General features: G+C 37.7%; 1 protein-coding gene across 1 annotated transcript in view; it reads left to right on the top strand.

Annotated features, from left to right (window-relative positions):
- Nucleotides 1-25181, top strand: part of nsmfb (NMDA receptor synaptonuclear signaling and neuronal migration factor b) — a 28771-nt gene extending 3590 nt beyond the window's left edge. The window contains exons 2-14 of the mRNA XM_079451310.1: nt 4392-4453; nt 4761-5429; nt 5537-5609; nt 13034-13086; nt 14347-14436; nt 15391-15518; nt 15641-15724; nt 16026-16059; nt 16213-16283; nt 16395-16474; nt 16575-16677; nt 19535-19610; nt 20622-25181. Coding sequence (XP_079307436.1) covers nt 4392-4453; nt 4761-5429; nt 5537-5609; nt 13034-13086; nt 14347-14436; nt 15391-15518; nt 15641-15724; nt 16026-16059; nt 16213-16283; nt 16395-16474; nt 16575-16677; nt 19535-19610; nt 20622-20719 — 1621 coding nt within the window. The 3' untranslated portion in view covers nt 20720-25181. The remainder of the gene's footprint in view (nt 1-4391; nt 4454-4760; nt 5430-5536; nt 5610-13033; nt 13087-14346; nt 14437-15390; nt 15519-15640; nt 15725-16025; nt 16060-16212; nt 16284-16394; nt 16475-16574; nt 16678-19534; nt 19611-20621) is intronic.
- The last annotated feature ends 357 nt before the right edge of the window (nt 25182-25538 follow it).

Below are 25538 nucleotides of genomic sequence, written 5' to 3'. Positions count from 1 at the left end.
CAGGAGTAAATTTCCGAAGGAAAGGGTCTTTACCGGTCGGTAACTTTACTTCAGACAGAAGTAGGCTATCTAACAGTAGCCCCGCAGCTCGCAATATCCTTTTGACACCATACGGTGGTATTAGGCCTTCGGCCACATGTTTAATTATTATTCGGCTTCGATCAAGAATTTTGTTTTCAGTGCATCCCTACTGTTTGACGATAGTCCTAGTCCAGCTTCTTGCAATATAAAACCCTGCTTTACAAATTCACAAAACATTCCGTTCTGAAATGTGCATCACAAACTGTGAAGGTCGGAGTGTTGTGAAACCTTATTAAATACAAAGGCAGAGATGTCAGCCCACACCTGGGAACAGCACAACATTTGGCAAACATCTCCCACATTAGTTATAGACCATCTGGAATAATGTACCATATCCTACTGGTGGTAATGAATAGTAATAGTATCTCTCCTGCTTCTCTATTTATAGCACTCTAAACAGGCCAAGTTGCTGAACGCTAAAAATTTAGGGAGTGTGTTTTCAGTTCTGAAAGTTACCAAAAATGGATCAGATTTCGATTCCTTAAAGATTTTGGTTTGATATCTTTTGAAGCGTTTGCTATAGTGCAGTGTGTTTAGAGAAGTGTTAATAAATGAATGATGAGGAGATTTTAATAGCTGAATGCCAACAGCAGATGTTGAGAATTTTCAACGATGACTGTGACTCAGAGTTTAGTTCACACTGTAAGCCTGGATAAATCCAACCATAGCTGTCAATGACAAAAATTCTCAGCTGGCCGCAGGAACTGTGCGAGATGAAAGATTGAAGAGTATAAACTAAAATCAAATCGGCAAAGAGACGCAAAGTGTTCAAGTTCAGCTTGAGATTGTGAGGAGGAGGATGAGAAAAAGAATGCTGGAGGAAGGGTCACGTCTCGCATAAAGTGGTCGGTTTAATACACGCTGAGCCATCGTGGAACAAATTGTGATTGCTTTTTACTAAATTAGCGTGAGTCTGCTGAAGTCAGAGTCACCCAAGGCAAAAGCACAGGCCCTGCTTTTGAATGTGTGTAGACAGACAGGAAAACAGCAGTGTATAAAAAATAGCTGTAGGGTGGAAACATCATGTGCACATCTCCTGTCTCTTACTCATTGGGCATAGTCGGTTTTCAATCTGTGTGTATTTGTGACCAAGTTTGTTTTATATTTAATGTGGTATTATCCAAAACGACTTTACATCCTATCAGCATGGAAATTCTCTGAGAACCAAACCAATGACCTTGTTGTTGCGAGCTCTATGCACCTGCACTACTTGTTGAGCTACAGGAAAGCGTTTTATGTTGATTGTTTTGCATCTGTGTCTCTATGTTAAACTGTTCTTTTGAGTCACTCTGTCCGCCTCTCATCCAGCAGTCCACAGCTTGGTTAAAGCATCTGCTTGAAGTAATACTGTATGTTTAATATGCCTTTCTCCATTCACACTCTCTGTTCAGTTCATTCCCTTATCTGTGTCACTCTTGCCTCGTCCTGCTCTTCTGCGTTTCTTCAATCTTTCTTACCCTTCCCCCTTCTATTTTGTCACATGGCTGAAAACATATAAGATGCTCCCTGATGCATACGTGTATCCTCAAACTGACAGATGATAGTGTGTCTGTAGATTTATTTTGATCTTTCTACTGCATACCACGTAATAGCATCAGCATCGTAAAATCAGTGTCTTGTTTTTAGGAGTATTTCAAACGAATCGCGATTTTTCGCATCCAGAATAAAAGTTTGTGTATACATACAGTAATATACAGTAAGTCTGTGTACTGTGCATATTATATTTATGAAAACATACATGCAGATGTTTAAGAAAATGTATATATATTTATGTCTTTTTTAAATTCTTGGTTAATATAAATACATACGTGTAAATATTTCCTAGATATGTATGGTCTGTATGTGAACGTGTTTATAAATACAAAATGAACATGCACAGTTCACAGACACATATTATGTAAACACAAACTTTTATTCTGATTAATCAAGATTAATTGTTTGACAGCCCTAATATTTTATATTTTTCTTGGTTTCCCTTTCATGCATGTAAATGTGAATGTGTACAAAACTTTGTCAATTGATACAAAAATAAAAAAATGTATAAAGTCAGAGAGAGAGAGAGATTTGGGGCTCTGATACCCTACAGAGGCTCTCATTATGTATTATTCATGTTGTAATTTGCTCTGACAGTGCAGCTTTTGGTTGTTTTTAATATGAGTCCGCGATTTCTTGTTAAAGAAAAGAACAGTAAGCCATCCCCAGGTTAATACGGGCTAAATTCTTGCGCCTGCATGTCGAAGCTATTCTTGCAGAACTGACTATCAAGGAGTCAAAAGGAACAAAGCATTCTCCTAGGGTTTGAGGTTCACTGGTTCACCTTAAAGGTCAGATGTGAGGTGACGTATCACTTTCCCTCCTCACATCCTTTACCTATTACAGGCCTATGCATTCGCATTTCATTATGATTCCCCTTATGATTTTGATTGACCCGTCACTTTAAAACACTGCTGCTTCACTTGGGCACTGCAGAGAGAGAGAGAGAGAGAGAGAGAGAGAGAATGATGCCTCCAGTCTGGGATCATTCCAGTCTGCATCACGCTTCCCATCTGTTGTAAGAGTTTGTTAAGTGAGGAGAGAGAGTGAAACGCACGTGCTGTCTAGTATTGAATTATTCAGTGTGTCGTTGGAGAAAGCATGGCTACTCCAACATCACATTAATCCCATTTCCCAGCATCCTGTGAGATATGTGGAGACCGCACAGTTTCCCCACAACATGCTGATTATGGGTCCGTGTTTCTCAGGGGGGTTGGTGAGGGTGCTTGCTTATTAGTTCATCCGGGGGTTTTTGAGTAGCACGCAAGTTTTTAGACAGGTTGGAGGCGAGCCTTAAAGAGAACTCACTGTATATTTACATACTTGTTTTTACAGTTTTATTGTACAATTTTTGCGTTTGCATGTGTGTCTTGTATGTGAGGCAGAGAGAGGATTTGCGCATGCTACTGGAAGAACTTGTGTGGGAAGGCTTTATTATCATTTGCTGGGTCTAAATTAAATACATTTACATTACATTTAGCAGACGCTTTTATCCAAAGCGACTAACAGATGAGGAAACATTGGAAGCAATTATAGCAACAAAATGCATAAGTGCATCAAAACTAGTCCATTAAAGCCAGCACAGTATACAAAGCTAAGAATAGAGAGGTTAGTACAATTTTTTTTTTAATATAAGAAGACAGAAAAGAATTAGAGTGAGCAAAACACTGGTGTAGGTTGGTTAAAATATTTGTCAGTTGTTCATACTAGTTTGTGTACTCTCCCAGTGGATGCAGGTAATTACAGTGCTTTAGGAGTATTCTTGGTGGGCCATACAGGACTTTGTTAATCTTTTCCACTTTTCCATCTTTTCTTATGTAGAGTCATAATGGAATTTGACAGCTCTTTATGTAAATTTTTTTCTATAAATCATTCATGCCGATTGTAAAGACTATTGGGAATGACAATGAATCTGTTATTATTTTCAAAGACCGTTTAAAAATGTTTTTTTTTGTTAGACGAGAGAAAGGTAATCTAGGACACTGCGCTCTCTGAATTTCGCTTGTTAATATTGACCACATCATCATGCCTATTTTCCATTTTTCCTTCTCTATGACCTATTCTCAGAACTCATCTATCCGACTGTTCACCATCATCCTCCCGTCTGTTCACTCAGAGCTATAACGCCCTCCCTTTCTACAATAGGGAGTCTTATGGGGGTTGTGTTCTCATAACACAGCTGTACACCCTCTGAATTTCCCGCACTGAAAGCTTCCAGTACACATAGATTAAATTCTTTGTTTTACTACATATTGCAATACCTTTCCGGGCCTACAGGGTTCAGGCATTTCACCTCATTACCCAATAGAAGTCATAGGATGTTTGACTTGTTTTTCCTGATAGCATTAGAGAGAGGGCATGGTGACCCCATTTAAATTGCAGCCCCTATCTTATGACATAGACACAAATGTATTGTCATTTTCGCTTGCGAGGTTGTGAGGTAGTGAGAATATTGTTAAAGGTTAAAAAAACTCACATACTGTGCAGTACATAGTGTTCAGGTGAAAAATGTGGTTCAATTATAAAGCATTATAGTACTTGTATATATGAAGGCATGAATCACCCAAGTTGTCTAGCATTTGTTAGATAAATGGTCTGTAAATGACCGCTCCACATTTACATTTACATGAAAACGACCACTCTATTTGCAAGATAATCATTATAGAAACGTTTGTAAGAGCAAAGCATTTACCCGAAAGTTTCGTGAATATATACACTATATACACATACAGTATATATATATGCTTTGATTTTATTTTCTGTTTGTCTCTCTGCAGAGCAGCCCGTGCATTTGGAGAATACCTTTCTCACACGCACCCAGAGAACCGCAACGGATCAGGTTAGGTCCATTTCACCTCCATTTAACTTATTTTCTTCTTCCCAGTAGATCGCTGTCCAAAAAGTCACCATTTAACATTAATTCCACCTTGGACCACTCACTCCTCTGTTTGACTTTGTAATCAGCCATTTTAGTGTTGTCATCCACCCCAGTCATTCACAGGTTGGCTTTATTTAATTGGTCATTAGATAGGAGCTTAGTTGGCAGCTTACTCCCTGTCCTTCTGTTGCCAAACCACAATGAAAACACTTTACGAAGATTTTTTTTTTCCTTGTTGCTTTCTGTCTCTCTCACTCTTCTTCTCCAGACCATTTGCTATCTGACACATTCATTGGTCAAGACACGGACTCTCCAGACATCAGCCGACTTAACAACAACAACAGCCTCCAGCCGTACTCCCATCACTCTCTCATAGTCAAGCCCAGTCAAGAAGAGCCTCAACCAGGCAGCCAGTCTGCCCCTCTTCCAACAACGTCCAAACGGCGTCTTTCTCTAGAACGCAATCTCCCTTCTGAGGACCATCACAGGTGCATAGAGAACTCTTTGAAACCAGCCCGTGTCTACACTATTACAAGAGAGCGAGATATGCTCGGCGGTCAGGGAAGCGAGGAGAGCTTGGAACTGGAGGTGCTAAAAAGGACCACAGAACCACAGCGAGCCAACGCTCCACGTGGCAGTCATCATCGAGGAAGCCATCACAGTGGAAACAGTAGCCACACCCACCAGCATCACTGCGGCCACGTTCCTGCAACGCAACCATTGCAGAGCTCAGGGAGTGCACATAACATCCGGGATTGGGGATCTAGGAGGAGCAGGTCAAGGGAGGACTGCACCCCGGATTGCGTGGCCTACATTCGGCCACATTGCCAGAGCCAGCGTTCCCTGGACCTGGAGACCTCACCTCATGATGGTGGCAAACATCATAAGAAGCTTGAGAGGATGTACAGTGAGGACAGAGTTTCTTCTGAGGATAGAGGTGAGGAGAATTACACCTTTATTTTGTGTGAATGGTTGTTTGTTTGGTTTACTCATCGTGGAATTCACACAATGCTTCATATAATTTTCAACTCTTTTTGTTTGCAGATGATCACTCCAACAGTTGGTTCCCTAAAGAGAACATGTTCAGCTTTCAGACTGCGACCACCACAATGCAAGCGTGAGTACACACGGGAATTTATGACATGATTGTCATCTTCAGTTTCTTCTGGTTTATTAAGCAGACATGTAATTTAGGTTCTTTAGATTCATGCATGTGGGCAGGAGGTGTTCTTTTAAATCTTCCTTTTTTCTATTTCTATCTCTCCCTCTATGTTTGTTTCTCTTCTCTTTATCATTTTCTGTGATTGATCATTTGATATCTTTATTATTCTGTTTCACCTTTCTATGTCTTTCTCTTTTTCTCCTCTTCTTTCCTCATACATTTTTTTCTATCTTTGTATTTTTATCTATTTCTTTTGATATTTCTTTCTCTCCTTTTTCTATTTTTCTGTCGCTTTTTCCTTCTCTATCATTCTCTTTCTCTCCATAAGCTGTTCAGTCAGGCAGATTTGAGCTTCATTGTTCTCTGTGTCTACGTTCTAGTTCACTCTGACTTCTTAATTATCACCTGTCTGACAGAAGTCTTAATCACAGAGCCCACCAGTTGAGCCCCCCCACTGGGGTTCAGTCCACCTCCCTCCTGCCGACATGCATGTTTCCTCCTCAACGTTGTGATGCCCTCCCACCTTATCATCTGGCATCACTTTTTCTGCCATTTCCCCTCTTTGATCCAGCTGTCTCCCTTTATAAGTATCCATTTCTATCTCCTGAGCTACTTAATTCACTTTTACTCCTGATTTGCAAATTGCTGCTCTTTACTGACTTCTAATTGACACTTTCACGGTGTAACCTTTTTTCAATTTGTGTGAAATGTCAGTGTTTTTGCTGTCCTTCATAGTTGGCTGTATAACTGTCATTCCTAGTGATAATTGACTGTAATGGGGAGTGATGAAGCACTTGGTGATCTTTTTATGGCAGCTGAGTGAAGATGGTTTGGCTTTCTTGAGCAGCTTTTTCTTTTTGTACCATGTTGTGACGTCTAAAGTACTTGTTTTGTCTCTCAATTTTTTTCTTATGTGCTTTTCCGGTTCTAAAGAATATCGTAAGTATCTTTTACACTAGCCTAAGAGTCAACACTTCACCTCATCCCCACCCTCTGCTCCTCTTTGTTGCTGCATTTTTCCTGTCTTGTGTAAACCTCTCATTACACCAGCATTGGACAGAGTGTTTGAAGTTATGAAGGAACTCTGTCTCAAACAACACTCACAAGCTGTGTTCCAAAAGTTGCTCTCTTCCCAGAATCCTATTTAGTGAAGTCATCCCACTTGGTGGCCATATTTGCAACACCTCTGAGCAGCTAGTTTAGTCATACGAGACCAAAGTTAATAAATAAGGAAGCATGATATCTCTAAAATCGCTTCCTAAGTTCACAATACAAAACAACACATTTCAAACCAAATATTAAACCTGACATCAAGTTTACAGTACATTTTGTTTTTAAGCTCAAAGTGTGCTAAAGAATACGCAAGGTTGCTTCAGCTCCTGTGCATACACAAAGGTTCACTACACTCTGTACAGCTTCCCGCCCCCAGAGAACTGTACCATCTTGTTAATATCTGTAATCTTTGTATCTTACTGCATAAATAGAAACGGCCCTCTAAAGTATCATTCCAACTAAAAAAGAAACTTTAAAAACTTGCATACAAATAACGGTTGAGATTAATGGTCAAACGGTTATTTAGTTAAATTTATTATATTTAGTATTAACATTTGTCTTAACAGTACACTAGTTGTCAGTTGCTTAAATGCTCTATGGACGGTTTCAATGGTAACTGGCCCGAAGTGAACGAGTGTTTGTTTATAACAATTTATTTTATATTAAGCTTAAGAAACAAAAGCTTTTGTACAGTTAATGTGAGGTCTAATTGTTAATCATAAACATGTTATTTAATTGGGATTTTAGTTTTAGACTTAAGAGAAATATGTCTTCCCCATTCAAGAACATAGGCTTGATTGTAATAGCTGCCTGGTGGCATTGCAAACACGACTTGTGATGGCTGTCACTAAATCCTTGGTGTTTTGAGTCTGATGTCATCACTTTGCAGTGTTTTTTGCCAAGTTTAAGCAAAGGTAGCCTAGATGGTTAGATTAGGTTTGGGTGTGGGTTAAGATAAGGGTTTCGTAAGACTTGACACAGCAAGTGTTTAGTCAAAACAACAAGCTACACCCATGGATCTCGAAACACCAAGTCATACAGTGTTTCCTGTTTGCTAAAGCTAAACAAATTTTCAACAGTTTTGTAACAACAGTTTGTTTGCGTTAGCATTGCTGTGACCTGACATCTGAAACTTCTTTCAAATGCAATATTGTAACATAAATAATGCTTACATCCTAAAAATCTAGATGTTTTACACATGAGCGAAAAATGGGAATGTGTTCAGAAGGATTTAAGTAACTGTTACCACCACTGTGTTTAATATTATATGCGAAGTATATAAATATAGCTTGGGTGTACCCCTGAAAATACACTCATCTCGCACACAGTGTTTCAAGACTGTCACCAATCTGTCAGGTTTCCTTACAGTCACACAAAGACAGACAAACACTGTCGGAATTTAGCCTCTGGTCTTATATTACCCTATATTATCTGTTGAGGACAAGAGTTTGATTTAACAGCTGTCAATAATGACGGTTATATCTTCTGTCACCCTGTCAAAAACAGTAGGCCTAGATACACGCTAGATATGATAGCCATGCAGGGTTAAACACACACACACACACAGACACACAGAGAATGTAATAGGTTTTTAGTTTGTATAGGCATACTTATCTTCTGTGCTAGTTGGTGAATGAGTGTCTGTTACACTTGACCTCCCTGTGGTTGTAGTGTTTAGTGTGTATTTGTGAGTGTAGTTGTGTCTACTTGGGTGTGGATGGTGATCTGAACCTTTTGGCTTGAACCAACTCTAGATTTTCCCTCGATCTTTTCCCTGTGTGCACACACAGTATACATACACACATACACCCACAGCCTATAACGTTGTGACCGGTCCCAGCAGGGCATTTCGTGGAATTGCGGAAAGAAAGAGGAGGAAAAGAGAACAAGAAGCCACCGCACTGATGGAGAGGTACTGTCTATTGCCCCCATTGCCCTCTGTCCCGGCTAAACACATTTCGTAGTATCTAGTGCCCAACAAAGGGGCAAGGACTTGCCATGGCCAATCGGCGCATATTTGATACGGAATATTTCAAATTTTCTTGATCTAGTATGATCAGTCTGGTTGACAGAAAGAAATGGTGACTTGTAACTTTTGGGTCATAGTGTGGCTAACCTCTCAGTAGACCTGTGAAGTTAGCTTTATTGATCTGAACTATCAAAACACACCAAGCACCTGAGTGCGTGTCTGTCCGACTGTTCAGATCAATAGGTCAATCAAGATATTGAACTCGGGGGGTGCCATTCCTGAAGTGTGTCAGTCGATAGGGCTGACAAATGAACACCTATTGAGTTTTCTTTTTCAGTGTCACGCGGCACGCTGACGCCATACGCGTGATGAATAGCTCAACAGCAAATGTAATTCTGCCTGGCTGAGCTGGCTTCCATATTTAAACACACGTTCTAATTGACTCGCTGGCAGCTCTATCATCAAAATGTCAACAAAATTCTCAATTGCTAGAGAGAGAACGAGTGCACAGTGCACGAAAGGTAAACTTGAGAGGACAGAAATTCTATTTTACTTCTGCAGATGGGATAGCTGGCAGATTGTTATATGACAATACTGAAAAACATTAAGTTATGCCTGTTTGCCCAATTTTATTGCTCAGAGGTTGCTTTAATATCTCATGGGATTTGGTTGTTTTTCGTTTAAGTCTCAGATTTTGCTTAATAAGACAAATAAAAATGGAAAATAAGACAATTGTCAAAACACACTGAGAGGATGGAACTGTAAAATTAATGTAGAGTGGAACAGTAAAATACTCAGGATTTGGGTTCATTTGTTGATAAATGTTTAAGGACATGTATGCAAGATTCCTGTCTTTTCCATTTCATCTCATTGATGTCTTTCAGAAATAGATCTTATCTGTGATTTTTCTTTCTTATTGGTTCATCCATTGAATGTGAGACGGATGTTTTATGAAGTGGCTAATTCATATGTTTTAGTTTGATTTGTAGTGACATTAGGTTTAGGTTTAGGGTTGGGGGTTTCAGTATTGCCTTTTCTGTTAATTGTACGTTTTTATGCGATTCACATCATATGAATAAATATATGAATACATTTCTCTATCTATATTCCTGGATTTTTCCAGGTCTAATATGCTTTACATTGCTACATATTAAACATCAAATGATGACCCAATACAACAATATCATTTAAACATTGAAATGTATCAGTAATAATAATACTAATCTTGGCAGCCAAAGGGGCACATTTGCATGTGTTGTTGTCTAGATATAGTACCATTTTCTTTCTTTGTTCAGTTTTGTTTTCAAGTTTAATTGGTAATGCAAATGATCCTTGTTGGCATCCAACAATCTTGCATCCTTGTACCAAGTAGGGCTATGAATCGATTCCAAAAAGAATCGACTGCACGATTCCAAGGCGTTTACAGAATATGTAAAGTATTCTTACATATTATTAATACAATTTACTGATTATCAATTTCTCTATCTATATTCCTCAAGTACTTTTGTGTACACTGCTGAATAACTTTAAAGATATTTAATCATGTAATTTGACCTGTGCATTATTTTGAAACCAGCTAGTAAATTAGATTATGAATGATATTATTAATGATACATTGGAATTGCAGGACAAGATCGACATATTTGGTTAAGGTTTTTGTATAAACTATTAATAAGTGTAAAAATTGACAGCTTAGAAAATTGTATTGCATTAAAAAATTTGATTTTTTTTATAATTAATAAAGATCTGTAGTAAAATTGAATTATCATGATCCTGTCCTTCTTGTCAGGAGTTTTCTAGTTCTGTGGACATGGTCGTGATCATGTTGTAATAAGATCGATAAAAGGAAGGAGGCAGGAACCGGCAAACATAAAACAACTTTTAATTAATAAATATAAACGTAAATAGACAGCCGACAGCCCCCTCACGGGCGACTGCCAGCAACACACACAAACCATAACATAAAGTCCAGGCCTGGTCCTCTCTCGTGATAGATACATCTTTGCCAAACTACCATAGAGTTTTTTCTCCTAAAAGTTTCTAGTTAAATACTTTTTATGCCTATTACCAAGAATATTTTTCATTGCCATATTTCTGTGACATTCTCAGATCTGACCCATGACCGACCAGTTGAGAACAACTGCAATAAATCATCTTGATCTGATTAGCTGTTTGTCAGAATGAGCTATTTCCATTCTGCCATGCTTTGCATAAAAACCCAAGGGTCAGGAGAATATGAGACTGCTGATGAATGTATTTATATATACATTATCGTGAGGATCAACATGTCACACACTCCGACGATCTGACTTATCTTTTTATTTTAAGCACGCTCATGATCATTAGAGCGTTTCATTAAAAAGTGTTGAAAAAGCGCTGAAAAGAGGTTGTTCTCTTTGTATGCTTTTCTATTTTTGAAACTTGATGTGGATCTGCACTCCTTCCTTGTCACTCTGCCTAATGAGTTTGACAGCAGTTTAGAGAGATGTCAGCAAGACGGATATATGCAGAAAAGCTATTCTGACAACAGATGCAGATGCATTGTCACAGCGCTCTTTGTAACCGTCTCAAATTTGAGAAAGGTATTAAAAATGCCTGTGTGCCTTGTGAAATGTTCACGTTGGTGGATTTGATTAGAAGCTCATAGCTGCGCAGCTATGTATAAAAGCCGCCGCTTAAAAAAATGTGCAGCCTGCCAAGTGCTGGAGATGACACCCTGGCTATACGTTTCAATTTAGTTTTATGCCTTTTTTTCCAACTGCTTTCCATACCTCCCAGTCCAGCTCTGTGTTGAGTAAGTAACTCTGAAAAAATAATGAATTACTAGTTACTTATTACATATTCAGTAGTGTAACTAGATTACTGTAAAAATCACTCTCTTCAAAAAGTATTTAATTAATAATTACTTTCTCTATCCTACATCAATCCTTGATTGTAATTGATTAAAAGGGCTTATTTAATGAATTCAAATAAATATTAAATTTATTAAATAAATAAATAAAACTACATAAACACATTCTTACTATCAGACCAAAGTATACAAATGTGAGAAGGATACATTAAAGCATACATATAAAGTTAGACTCATCATTTTGAAGCTGTTTCCATTGTTGAATATGTTACAAAATATTTAGTTGGATTACATCAGAAGTAATTATAGAAAAAATTAGAGTAATCCCTTACTTTTCTTTTTCAAGGGAAAAGTACTTAAATTACAGTAACTTATCACTTTTATTAACTAGTTACACCGAACACTTATCCAGCTGTCATTTATTATAAGGTTTTGACTGAATGAGCTGCTGTGTTATTAGTCGGTAAATGAGACTTTCCATACGCCTACTTTAATAAAGCACACTACGGTGTCACCATGGAGACGTGATGCACAGTAAACAAGTGTGAAGTGCTAACAAGAGGAGAGAGAGTGTATGATAGAGGGTTAGCTGAACTTGCTCTGGTTTTCTGATAGTTAGTATTAGTGTGATCCCTTTTGTGTGAGCCTATGTGAGATTTTGGTTTCAGTGCGCGGAAAACAGCAAATTGATGAAGATGTGAAGCTCATTTAAAGGCTTTGATCACTGTGACAACAAGTTTATTTCTATATTGTTGCTGTCCTTCCGAAACGTTGGATGTTCAAATTCGCTGTTGTCAGGAAATGTACTATATTTAAATAATGAAATACTGTGTTGTCAAAGTTGACACTTTTTAATGCTTTACATTGGTTAGATATTTGAAAAATCCAGTGACAAACATAAAGGGTGATTAAAGTAATATTAATTATTTATGTCAAATCATTGGTTTCCAATGAAATGGTCAAAATACTCTATTTACAGGCATATTTGTTCACCATGATTAATTTATTACAGTACTACAATAAATAATCCAGAATTTGAACGATTCAACAGAATTCATGTGATTTCAACATGGCAGCACCCATGAGTGTGTGATGTGCATTATGAAGAATAACACATTGTGAATAACAATTTTCGGTACATTATTTAAATCATATTAAAATTATATTTGAAAGTACTAGTACTTTAAATTATTGTTAGTTTAACATAATATTTCAGATGATGTGCTTTGGGAATAGAGAAATGAAAATATCTTAAATACAGACGCCTGAAGCAATGTTGAAATGGGGGCCAGCTGTTTATTTCAGCTAATTTATTACTGAGAATTTGTGAGAAATTAGTTTTGTCTGAAGTGCACTAAGGTTGTCGTATAACTTCAAACACTCATCACTATTCAAGCATGGCTTGTATTTAACATCTCAATTTTTGTCCCATCTCCCTATTTTTTTCTCTCGTTCTCTTATACCTCTTTACAATCCACTGTACCTTTGCAATCCTTTCTAACCTAGAAACTTCAGGAAGCACCTGAGGATGGTGGGCAGCAGACGGGTGAAGGTCCAAAGTGAGTGTTTGCAGTTGTCAGTGTGTGTGGGGGTGCTTTTTTGCGTTTTAGAGTTTTTGGTATATGTTTGTGTGTGTGTTTATGTCTTAGAGTGTGTTATGTGTTTTGTCTGATTATCATCTGTATGTTTGTGTTATGCTTTGTAAATCTTATATGGAAATATAAACATGTCATTGCTTGACAATAATTCATGATGTCATTTGAATTATTTTCAGGGGTTAGAGATGCTCCAGACATCTGCTGAAAGTAATGAAAAAAAACCGTTCAGTGCTCTTGTCTGATAAACTGGTGATATGGTTGTGACATCATGTTTACAACTGGAGACGCATTTTTCTGCCAGGTGCAAACGCTGATGCATCTCGCTTCTTATGCGTGAAGGGACCACCCAAGTGAGATCTTAAAGATAAGATCGGGTAACTATTTCATGCATTCTGACTACTTAACACTGGTAAACGTGCTGGCTACTCGTGCTTAACATGGTCAACTTGTTAAAAACGAGTTGGACGTATGATGAAGTATTTCAGTCAGAGATCTTATTCCTTTTTTTGGGTCTCCCGGAAAAGCAGGTCCAAGGCAAGGCGAAATAAATAGCCTACCTACGCACCAACCAATGAGCGATAGGAAGACCCCCTAATCAAGATTGGCTGCGCTGTGGGACTGCAGTTGCAGGTCGTTACTCTTTTGATCGTGAGAGAAGAGTGATGGATGTTATATAAACGGTGTATATAATGCTGGATTTGGAGATCGTTTGAAACTGATACATTTCGTTGCACTGTACTTGTATGTGTGTAATGACAATAAATTGAATCAAATCAAATCAAATCAATGGCTTGGCCCCAGTGCTAAAAGATTCCGGAGTGTATGTGCATAATGTAAAAAACACCAAGGGATTTTTGCGATGATGTATTGTGTGCTCGTGTTGGAGCTCGTGTTTTTTCGGAAATAATCGTACAGCTGTCTCTCTTTTATAAATTTGATCAAACGAAATACTCTTCGAAGATATTAATTTGAGATTGGTAGAAACTGCGTGTGTTACCCGATCTTTAAGATCTTAAGGTGTAAACAGGGTCAGACTCATCTCCCTCTCATCAGTAATGAATATGATTTTTTTAAGTTAAGTCAGTTGAAAACACAGAAAACCTTAAACACGTCACGTCACACCAGTCCAGACTCAGATAAGAGCCCAGAATGTGTTTGTGTGTGTGTGTGTGTGTTGAAGAGCAGCGTGTGTGATGCTTTCCTCCTCCGCTTCGTTATTAGCATTTACTGATCGCAAAGCGAAGAGTTTCAGCCGCTCTTGGAGTGACCCCACCCCCGTCAAGCCTGACTCTCTCCATGACTCCAGAGACAGTGAGTCCACACACACATTGTCTTTTTTCTGATTTGATCACTTGCACATTATTGTTCACTGGCACAAAACACACATACACAGGTGGACCTCACAAACCCAGTCGAGAAATATCCAGGTGTTATTTTCTCCCTCCCCAAAATGTGAACTGTATGTATACTGTATAGGCCTACGGCCAAAAAACACTTCAAAAATGTTGACTATTTATTGACTATTTATAGATATGTGTAAAATGATTAGATTTGTTTCATTCTTCAAACTACTGACAGCATTTCTTTAAATTTCCAACATACATGTGTTTTTGTATCTATTTTAGGATCAGTTCAAAATGAATATTTGATTGACACCGTTTATTAATGACAGCTTTCAAATCTTTGCATTCTCTCAATCTTTCATATTACTGTTGGGTGACTTTGTCACTCCTGACGTTTGATTTTTATAAAAATTTTACAGGTACTGGGTGTGAATTGCCACAATGTAGAACTGCTATTTAGAAGCAATTTTTTAGGACCTATTTTAGGACATTTGGGATTTTTGCATTGTGTCACAGTAATAAGAAATCTGTGCTTAGTTATTGATAATAATGCCTACAATACCCTACTGGTCCTCACAAAAATATTCAATATTCAAAATATATTACAGTCTTGACAGGTTTGTGATATACACATACAAACTGTACACTGTTTTCATTTTTTTGTTCTCAGCATCTGTGTGTGTGTAAATCTGTGTCTGTATGCGTGTGTTTAAACATAGCATTACTTGTTTTAAGGTTTTCTTTTGCTTTGCCGTCTTTAAACCTCTTTCTCAAAAACAGCGAGCAGAAAGGGTCACGTTAGAACCCTTACTTTTTAAGACATGAATTATAAAATGCATCTCATCTCAGACCAGTCATTGGTTGCTTTCATGCCATCATGCATGTGTTCTCGTCCCCATCATGCATGTGCTCTCGGCCCCAGGTGGAGACCTTCAGGCATCATCTGGCAACCTGGATGAAGAAGAGTGTGATGACGTGGACTGGGAGGAAGAGAGGGAGATGGAAAAAACAGCGTGCGAGGGCGATGATTTCATCCCACCCAAAATCATGGTAAGTGAATCCTGCCATGACACGGGGCAGACGACCTCCTCACGACCTGCTTGTTACAAAGAGCTGTTTGATCACAGGCTCATTAATAAGCATGTGTTCTATTCATCTTTGTTTTTGAACAGCTAATTTCATCCAAAGTACCAAAGGCAGAGTATGTTCCAAACATCATCCGTCAGGACGACCCATCCATAATCCCTATTCTCTATGTGAGTAGTTCATTGACGCAGTCGCACGCGAGATCAAAGGCTACCTAAGTTTTATAATCTAGTACAAAGGCCCTCGTGTTAAGCGGCGGTAATGCTCTTTTCCAGTCAGCTCTCTCATGTAAGTTTTAGTAATGCAAATCATTATTTGAGATTACCCTGCGACTGCTTTGTAATGCAGAGGACTTAGTGCTGACATTATGCTTAAATTGTGATAAACTATAAATAAAAGTTGATAAATATATATATATATATATATATACTCTTTTGCGTCATTCACGCATGCTGTGTTTTTTCTCCACAGGATCACGAACATGCCACCTTCGATGATATACTAGGTACGTGTTTCTGCGTGCATGCCTGCTGCCGTTTGTTTACTATGAAAATGCCGGATTGTAATTTCATTCCCTTGTTGCTGCTCACTCTCACTCATCTTTTTCTCTCTCTCCCCACTTCTGTTCTTTCTATCTTCTCTCATCTCCGCTCTTCAGAGGAGATTGAAAAGAAGCTCACCGCCTACAGAAAAGGCTGCAAGATCTGGAACATGCTTATCTTCTGTCAGGTTGGAAAAATATGTGTTATAATTTGCATATCTGGCTTGTTTAGAAGTGTGCATGTGGTGTTTTTATGTGCAGTGGTGCAGTGTGTAAATTGGCTCTTTTGTATTCTCCAGGGAGGTCCCGGTCATCTTTACCTATTGAAGAATAAGGTGGCCACATTTGCAAAGGTGGAGAAGGAGGAGGACATGATACAGTGAGTGGTCTTCTTTCCAAAGTTAAAACAAATGATAGACTATAATATCTATGGAATGTCATATTTTCTTTCTGTGATCGTCTGGAACGTTCATGTGCAGGTTCTGGAAAAGGCTTGGCAGATTGATGAGTTTATTAAATCCAAAGCCCAACCTCATCCACATAATGGGCTGCTATGTGCTGGGAAATGCAAATGGTGAAAAGGTAGATAATGTATACGCACTCATTTCAAAATTGCAGTTTAAAAAGATGAAAGGAACATTTTGTCTGTCAGTGTGTTTACATAAGAACTAAATTCATTCTACAGTACTTGTACTTTAAATTATACAGTATATATATATATATTATTTAGGACTCTTGGTATAAGACATCTAGGAGTGCATTTAGGGTAAAGCTGGGATTTGATGACAAGAGATGGAGAGTGCCCGATTGATAGCCAACTGTTCTGTGACTGACGGATAGACAGTCTGTCACCCTCCAGCCTCCGCATTTCTCTGGCTGGCACACTCGAACAAATGCATACACAAACGCACACCCCTGGCCCCTGCAGCTCAGGACATGTAATTGGTTGTGTCAGGCTGGATGTACACTGTTGTACAGTGATGGTATCAGACAGTACTACCATTGGATTTTAAATGTATACCATGGTTGTATGGTATCCATTCTTCAAAAAATCGTTTTAATATCTCTATGATATATTAACCAAAAAGCTCCATTATGGACAACAATCTATTTAAGAATTACACTTTCGGAGATTATAAAATAACATAAATATGTGAATCATCGCAAGATACATTTTTGTTAATCCAGCTTTATTAGCGAAGTATTTCTACAAATAACTTTGTATCATTACTAAACACATTTTATAATGGAACATCATTACCGTGAAAAGGTTAAGAATGCTGTGTGTGTATGCTGTATCATTTGGTGGTCTTCTGAAAAAGGAACTAAAGTCCTATCTTTTCATCTTAGTTTTGTAGTTCCAGTTCCTTTCATGTCTATAGGGTTTCTGTGTTAAAGTTGCGGATGTAAACTATCCAGCTAAACTATCCTTGTATGATACAACCTGTTGTATTAAGTGGCCATAGTTTTCAGCCTTAATTGCATGTAGACAGGGCGGACACGAACCTGTCATGTTTTTCCACTCTCACACAGACGTGTACCTTGCTAGAATATCTGCCTCTTGAGCGATTCAGCCAACTGGTTTCCGCAGGCAGGTCCACGGAGAGCAGAATAACAACATGGAGGCTTTTTTGCTGCATTTAGCAATTTTCACCCACTGTCCTCTTTGCAGTGGCATATTACTTCAGGAGGTGGTGTTTCTTTTTATAGCTTCTTACCAGGTGCTGCAAATATCCTCAGTGTCAAGTTCTCTTTGATTTAACACTTCTGCTTTTGTTCTTTGTCTTTGGTGTTACTATAATAGGTTGTTTCAGTGATTTGTTACTGTTAGGTGTGCCAAGGCAGAAGCAGGCGGCCATATGTCTTCTGTGTTCTATACCAGAAAGATGATAAGTCATTTACAACTGCCAGTAGACACACTGGGCCTCATTTATCAATCTTACGTAGAAACTAGCGCAGAAATCATCTTACGAAAGGGTTCACGTGTGATTCATCAAACATTTAAATCTCGGCAATCTTATCATGCAATAAATGCGGCGGCTGAAATCGATCCTAATTTACATATCACGCCTCTATAAATTCATGGTGTATAGATGCTTCGCCCCTAGATTTTGCGACATGGAGAAACATAATTCGGCCAAAAGGAGGAACTATTCCCTAATTTGATGAAGAAACTTTTTATTGGTTTTATACATTTTTCGAGACTTATCCAGTTTTAATGACCAGCTAGACCAATCAAAGGCCAGCTAAAACAACAAATTCAAGCTTATGTTCTTTTATGCTATTTTGTCTTGCCAGTAGGTTTTACTTTTAATGTTAACACTTTCTCATGCGTCTTTCCTATTTCGCTCGTGCTGATAAAACAGGGTTCTTAATGGGAGCCCTTTGTTTGGTAATGGTTTGCAAATGGCCTGGCCTAAAGGGCTGACACTTACCTTCACTACAGAAAAAATTAAATTGCACTAGGGAAGCTTTGGCTTTCATGATTGATGAAAGAGGTGGAGAGGAGCTTCTAGTACAGATTAATTGTGAAAACACCAGATGAGGGATAATGCTGACAGCCACCACAAAAACAGAAATCAATGGATTGAGAGGGAAATGGCAGGAGGCAGTTAATGCAATCTGAAAGCTTTGTCCTGATATGAAGGATTTTCATTGACATTACCAGACCCCGTCCAGTGGAGATCGAACACAGCATGGCAGAACAAGTTTAACTCTTAACCATTGGCTTCTGTTCACTTCCCACTGGTGTGTAAAGCACATGCACAATATGGCTCCCATTAGGCTATGAAATTAAAATAACATCACAGTCAACCAGAGCTGTAGTGCCAGAATCATTTTTATTCGTTGTATTTTGATGTTATATTGTGGCATTTGTAAACCAGAGCTGTGGGGCCAGAATAATTTTTATTAGTTGTAATTTGATGTTAAATTGTTGACATTTTTAAATTGACTGTTCTTCCATCGTTTACTCAACCTTATGCCATTCCACAGCTGCCTTACTTTATTCTGTATTACACAAAAGAAGATATTTTGACCCCTATTGAACAACTAAGACATGCCTCAACAACTAAGACATGTCTCAAAATATCTCCTTTTGGTTTCCATAGAAGAAAGTGTCATATACAGGTTTTGAACAATATGAGGTTGAATAAATGGTGACAGATCCAAGTAGAATGGAATTTCTGAGCACAGCTATATCCAACAGTATTGATACACAATTTTGTAAACAAAAATACCAAGGACTTGGCTCATGATTAATTAACCCTACATTGACATCGCAGCTTCATAGTCCCCATGTCACTGAACCAGAAGTGCATTGAGTAATAAAAGTTTTTTATATGCTAACTTCTTGAACTCTCTGTTTCTTAGTCTGTCTTTGTTTTTAATAACTGTGAAAATTGTAATGAAGTCACGAAACGTTTTCCCTCTTCCTCAGCTTTTTCATAACCTCAAGCGACTCATGAAACCACGAGTCATTGAATTTAAGTCTCCTCTGGAACTATCAGCACAGGGTGAGTGTACTGCACATACACATGCATTGTTGACCATCTCAGAAAGAAACAGACGATTATACCATACAGTGCATCGACATACCGTGCTAAACTACACTATACTATATATCTAAGGTTCTCTATATACTACAGTTTTTGTTCTTTGCTGCACTGGAGAAAATACGTTTTAGTGATAGTATACCGTTTTTTAACATTTCTGGAGGCGAGCTTTAGATTGAGGTTGGTCATTTTTTACAAAAATGCTTTTGTAAAACTTTTAAAAAAAAACTAGAAACAAAGACATATTGCAAATTCAGAAGCATGTAGCTTACCTCATCGCCTCATCTTCACTCTTTCGTTTCATGCTTTTCATAGTTCTTGAGAGAATCCTTGGTTGCAAAAATCAACCGTTGTTGATAACGCCTTTCTCCCTATAAAGTAATTGGTATGGACCAATGGTAGATCGAAGGTGTTTACCGGGCAGACCAAACATTTCTGGAAAATTCCCTTTGGTAAACTAGAGTTATCTTTTTTAGCAAAAATTTTTCCATATTACATCACACTTTCGTTCTTCAATTTCACCTGACATGTATTGACACCTTAATTCATCAGGCTGTACTAGGTATGCTTATAAACCCTTAAATGTCAGAGTACGTGTGCCGAAACCTTTGTGCCAGGTGAACTCTGACCCCAATATCATTTTCCCATTGATTTAATCTTCAATTAAAACCTCATTATCACTCCCGCTGTTTCTGTCTCTTCATAGGACTCAGGAGGCCATCTCTCTCCTCTCTCTCCTTTCCCATTCTCCGTTGTCCCCTATGGACACTGCGCAGTTTGATTCTCACTGTTGAGGATAATTACCACTGTTTTAAATAGAGAACTGTATTTAAAACACCCACAAACGCCTAGAAATGCTTCCTAAAGTAGTTGTATTTTACACAGCGGATGGTGCAGTAGACGTGATACACTTCCTGTGATTTTATCATCTGATATATTTAGAGGAGCTAAACATGCTCTCTATGTTCTCAGGTAAGGAGATGATCGAGATGTACTTTGACTTCCGGCTGTACCGTCTGTGGAAGAGCCGCCAGCACTCCAAACTTCTCGACTATGATGACCTTTTGTGACATTGTGGCATCGATATAAGAAGCCCAAGAGGCAGGTAGCTTACTTTAGGGCCAACGCGCCAACGTTCCCTCCCGAAAGAGCCTAGGTAACATCCTGAGGTGGAGGATGGAGATGAGCTTGAGGATGGTGGATGACGTTCGTAAGATGTATCCAACTTCGGTTGTAAGGAGAGGGGAAGCAGCCGTTACTGTTAGGTGCTGTATGTTCACCCCGTGTGAGTACAGGAGGAACATTCGCTAGATAACCTGATCTTATCTTTTAGCCTTTGTAAAGGTATGGACGATGTTCTTGGGATTCTGTGCGAAAAGCAAAGAGGATGGAAAAATTTGATGTTTTTAGGAAATATTTGTGAGTAGTCGTGTTTGCGGTAAACTAACAGGGACAGTAGTGAAGACTAGATTTTACGCATCAGTAAAATAAGTACAGAAAACTGTGGAACTACATATCGATTGTTTTTACTTATCCACTCTATAGAATAACTATTGTCATTTACATTTCAGAGTAATAATATTGCACAGTAACATTTTTTAAATTAGTATGGTGTTTTGCTGGGATTCTTGAGAGGGAGAAAAACTCAGGTTTCATTTTATTTCTGACTTCCCTCAAGAGACAGTTGTTCAGTCAGAATGATTGAGTTTCCCGAGTTGGGATGAAATAACTCTCATGACTGATTGAGTAAGTTTGCTTCTTTTAGATTTCTATCGATCTTGTTTGCAGATGTCAACATTTCCACATATTATTTGTTATTCATGTGTAATGTTAAGGCATGTGTAGAGCTCATGATACATACATCTTGTCTTGAGGTGTCATTTTCTCATTTACCGTCAGTGAACATATTTCAAGTTTTGTTGTATCTTAAACAAACATTGAGTTAGATTTTTTAAATAATTTAGTTAAAGTATGTCAAAAGTGGACAGTGAATTTCTCGCAGATTGCGTCATGTTTGTTTTTTATTCCTCTGGTTGGGTTTTGTCACATTCATTTATGTATTTGTCACAAGCTGTTCTTAGGTCTTCAATATCGCAGGCATCCCTGTTTTATGGTGTTTTCTCGTAAGCTGGAGGAAAAGTTATCTTATTTACATGCCATTTTTACAAGCGCAATTTTATCTGCAATATTTCTTTTTGCATAGTAGTAGTACTAAATGTGATCACATTTTAGATATAAAGGTTAGCATTTTACACTTGCTGTTTACTTTCAAAATAGTATACATGATATATTGTTAAGACTCTAAAGTGGTTCTCCAGGGAGGAAAATGTTCTCTTAACTCTTGTGTTGGTGCGTGGGTGTTTTTTGGATGCACCAGAGAGATAACAAGATAGACTGGTGGAAAGTTCTTTGTTAATGGTCACTAGCAGCTGGTAACAAAATGGTGCAAGGCATTAGAATGCTGCATGATATATAATCTGCAGTGTGGTTAATCCATTGCAAAAACTACTGGCATAGGTCTTCAGTAGTGTTTTAGAACAACAAACTGGCCAAATATGGCCTTGAGTTGGTGATGTGCAGAATTACATGTACAGTATGTGTGTGCTTGTATCTGTGTTTGTGGCTTTTCAAGTTTAGAGATGTGGAAAAGGGCACTGAGATGTGATTTCATGCATCTATGTTTGCCTTGTGTTGAGTTCTAACACTTTTTTAATCTCGTGCAGCCACACAGAAAATCAAATAAAGCACTAAAGCATATCTATGTACTTGTAGGTAAATCAGAGTAGCGGATTGTGTTCTCTTGAGATAAAATCAAAACAATCCAACCACTCCTTTACTGTGGAAATCAAAATAGAGTTGTTTCAGTCAAGTGCTTGTCTTCATATGTAATGCAATTTTTTTCATTGTATCAAATTGCATATGTAATGCAAAAGCTTATTTAGATTTATGGAATCTTCTCTATGCTATTTCTACCAAAAAATAGCCATCATACAAATATGCCATTATTATGTAAAAAAGAGAAATATGCTGCCGCAGGAAATGAAGAGAACATTTTAAATGTATTTTCAGTTTTTTAGAATATACTGTTTATTTATAGTAAATATATGTATAAATACATATATGTAAAACTGTCATTTTTGTTTCATTCTGTGAACTACTAACTATATTTCTCCCAAATTTGAAATTAAAATGATTGTTTCTATTTGCATTTATTTGCAGAAAAATCACAATAACTGCAATCAAAGTTCACTTTTAAGCAATACAACAGTCATATTTGTACGTATTTGGGAAACTTTACGAAATGCTTTTTTTATATGATAACTTCAATTTTATCAGAGTTTTCATGTCTTTTGTCATGCTGTCAGTCTTTCACATTTCTGTTGAATGACTTTATATCGCTCATGATGTTTGACACTAGACTGAAATGACATCTAGAAAAACACATTTAGAAATGTTCTCTCCCTTAATTCTCTTATTTTTTTGCGGCTGTATATATTTATATGTAATATAATACTGTGGGAGTAATATAACATATAATTAGATTTATAAGGTTTCTTATTGTGTGGTGTCTCAGATAAGTGCAGTCGATAAGAAATATGTTCCATACTCAGCTTGAGGTTCTGTGAAAGATCTATGAACCCCACCACCACCACTACTCTCGCAATAAGACATTTAGTGTGGCCTTTGGCTTTGTGTTGTTTATCATGTAGGCATGGCTAAAACCTTTGGGAGTCACGTTGCATATTCAATTTAGCATATGTGTATGGGGGTCTGAAAGTAATGAAATCACAATATAATGGAAAGCTCAGCTCAGCACTTTACTCTAGGGTTACTCCATTTAAAATCGCATGTGTGTTTCGTTCATGATACATCCATCTTGAACAATTTTGTAGCAATAGACGTTGCAACCTTTACTGTATTGTTTCTAGGGAAGACTATAGTGCCCGTACTGTTGTCTGAATTTTTGGATGCGGACCATGTTTTCAACAGCCTCCATTTTATTTTAACAACAAATACTGGCTTTGCGGCATAATGATGGAGGATGTCAGTAGGCTTTGGTTAATGACTATGTTTACATACACCCTTATAATGCCACTATAATAGGATTTTGGCAATATTGCGATACACTTTACCTCATTGAATCATTCGATCAAATGAATGCAACTAAGATCATAATTAGCAGTAAGCATAATCGAAGTAATATGCATGTAGACACCTTAATCGGACAGTGCACACAAAAGCTGCGGAGGCATTTGATGCAAATATTTACATTTAGGCATTTGGCAAGTGCTTTTATCCGAAGCGACGTACATAGCATTATCCTATACATTTTACATAGGTATCTGCAATCCCCTGGGATCTAACCCACAACCTTGCGTTGTTAACTCAATTCTCTTACCACTGAGCTACAGGAAAGCTCAGTGTATATATATTATATATTAAAACAATGGCCAGTAACACACCTAATGTACCCGTGAGCATTGTTTGCGCTGTGTAGCAATCAGACTAATAAAAAAGCAAAGAGGAATTCAAATTTCATGTAAACATGTCCTTGCTCTGATTATTGGAAATAATCGCATAATTGGAACGCATGTAAACGTAGTCATTGTTATCCGAAAGCTTCAGGCAGTTTGTCTCACTTTAATGTTGACAGTACAAATTATTGATTTCAATATTAAACAATACAATCATTTGTACAATGAGTTGTGATGTTAGTGTATTACAGTAATATGGATATGATTAATTTCTGAACTTTAATATTGATATAGTATTGACAGACATGAAACATATATACCCAAAACTTGAAGGGTTTGTTGATGTGTTGAAATGTAAGGGATGTCTGCAAATGGTTCTCGCTGGTTTAATGTGAGAAGAGGAACATTTGTTAATGGCTGGACCATGTTAGACTACTTGGAAATCTGAAATCTTTTGTTTCAGCATTTCAAAGCAGAACATTTATGTTACGTTTTCCTTCTCCTGCTGCTCTAAGGTGACATCCTGCTGTTTTATGTGATATTATTGATTAGAATAAGTGTGGAATGATTGACAGCATCATGATTGCACAGTTGGACACTTTGGCTCATGTTTTTAGTAGAAATGTTTTCAAAGGACGTATTATGTCTCTCTTATATTCTCTACAAATCCTAGTGTGAGTCTAATCACTCTTCTAAGCATTTTCAGTAGCAAAGATAATAGTCTCTACCTAGAAAGATACATTATCTGTGAAGTGTTGAAAATTGATGACTGTAACATGTTCTTTTAGTCTGGCTAAATTGCCAAATATTTCAGTGTCTAGCTCAACGGTCATTTCTAGAGGAACCTAGCTAGCTCATCTTGTCATTTTTGCTACTTTTAGACTGGATATACAAGTTTCTGACTCTTTATTAGCAGAGTATTTACATAAGTTGTATTCAGGAAGAAGTTTACTGTAAAACTGTACTTTATGAAAAAGGTTGTTTTTCCTTATGCAACCTCTTTACAGCAATGGAAATGTTTCCTAATCTGTTTTACAGTAAAACGTGCCCAGTTTTAAGTGGAATTTTGTGCCGAGTCTTCTTTTCTCATCTTGACTGTGATTTTAAAAAAAGAAAAAAGTGATCAGTGAACAAAACCCATTTTTATAACAAAATAAAAAATCGGAATTATTTGAAACCAAATAGCCAGCCATATACGCAAAAGAAAAGGAGATTTAAAGAGATATAAATATGGGTAAATATGAGTGGGAGTTATCCGAGTGCTTCACTTCTATCCAAGAAAATCTCCCGATGTTGTTTATACAGAGCACAAATGCGCACTTAAGGGATGAAGCCTGCACTGACACTGAGGAGTCCAGAGGGATTTGAATCCTTTTGCCATGGGTGAAATAGTCTAGTGTGAATGTGGCAGTGT

Source organism: Barbatula barbatula (assembly GCF_947034865.1).
Source record: "Barbatula barbatula genome assembly, chromosome: 2".
Lineage (NCBI taxonomy): Eukaryota > Metazoa > Chordata > Actinopteri > Cypriniformes > Nemacheilidae > Barbatula > Barbatula barbatula.
The sequence above is the reverse complement of the archived record's forward strand: the minus strand, read 5'-3'. Positions and strand labels throughout refer to the sequence as shown.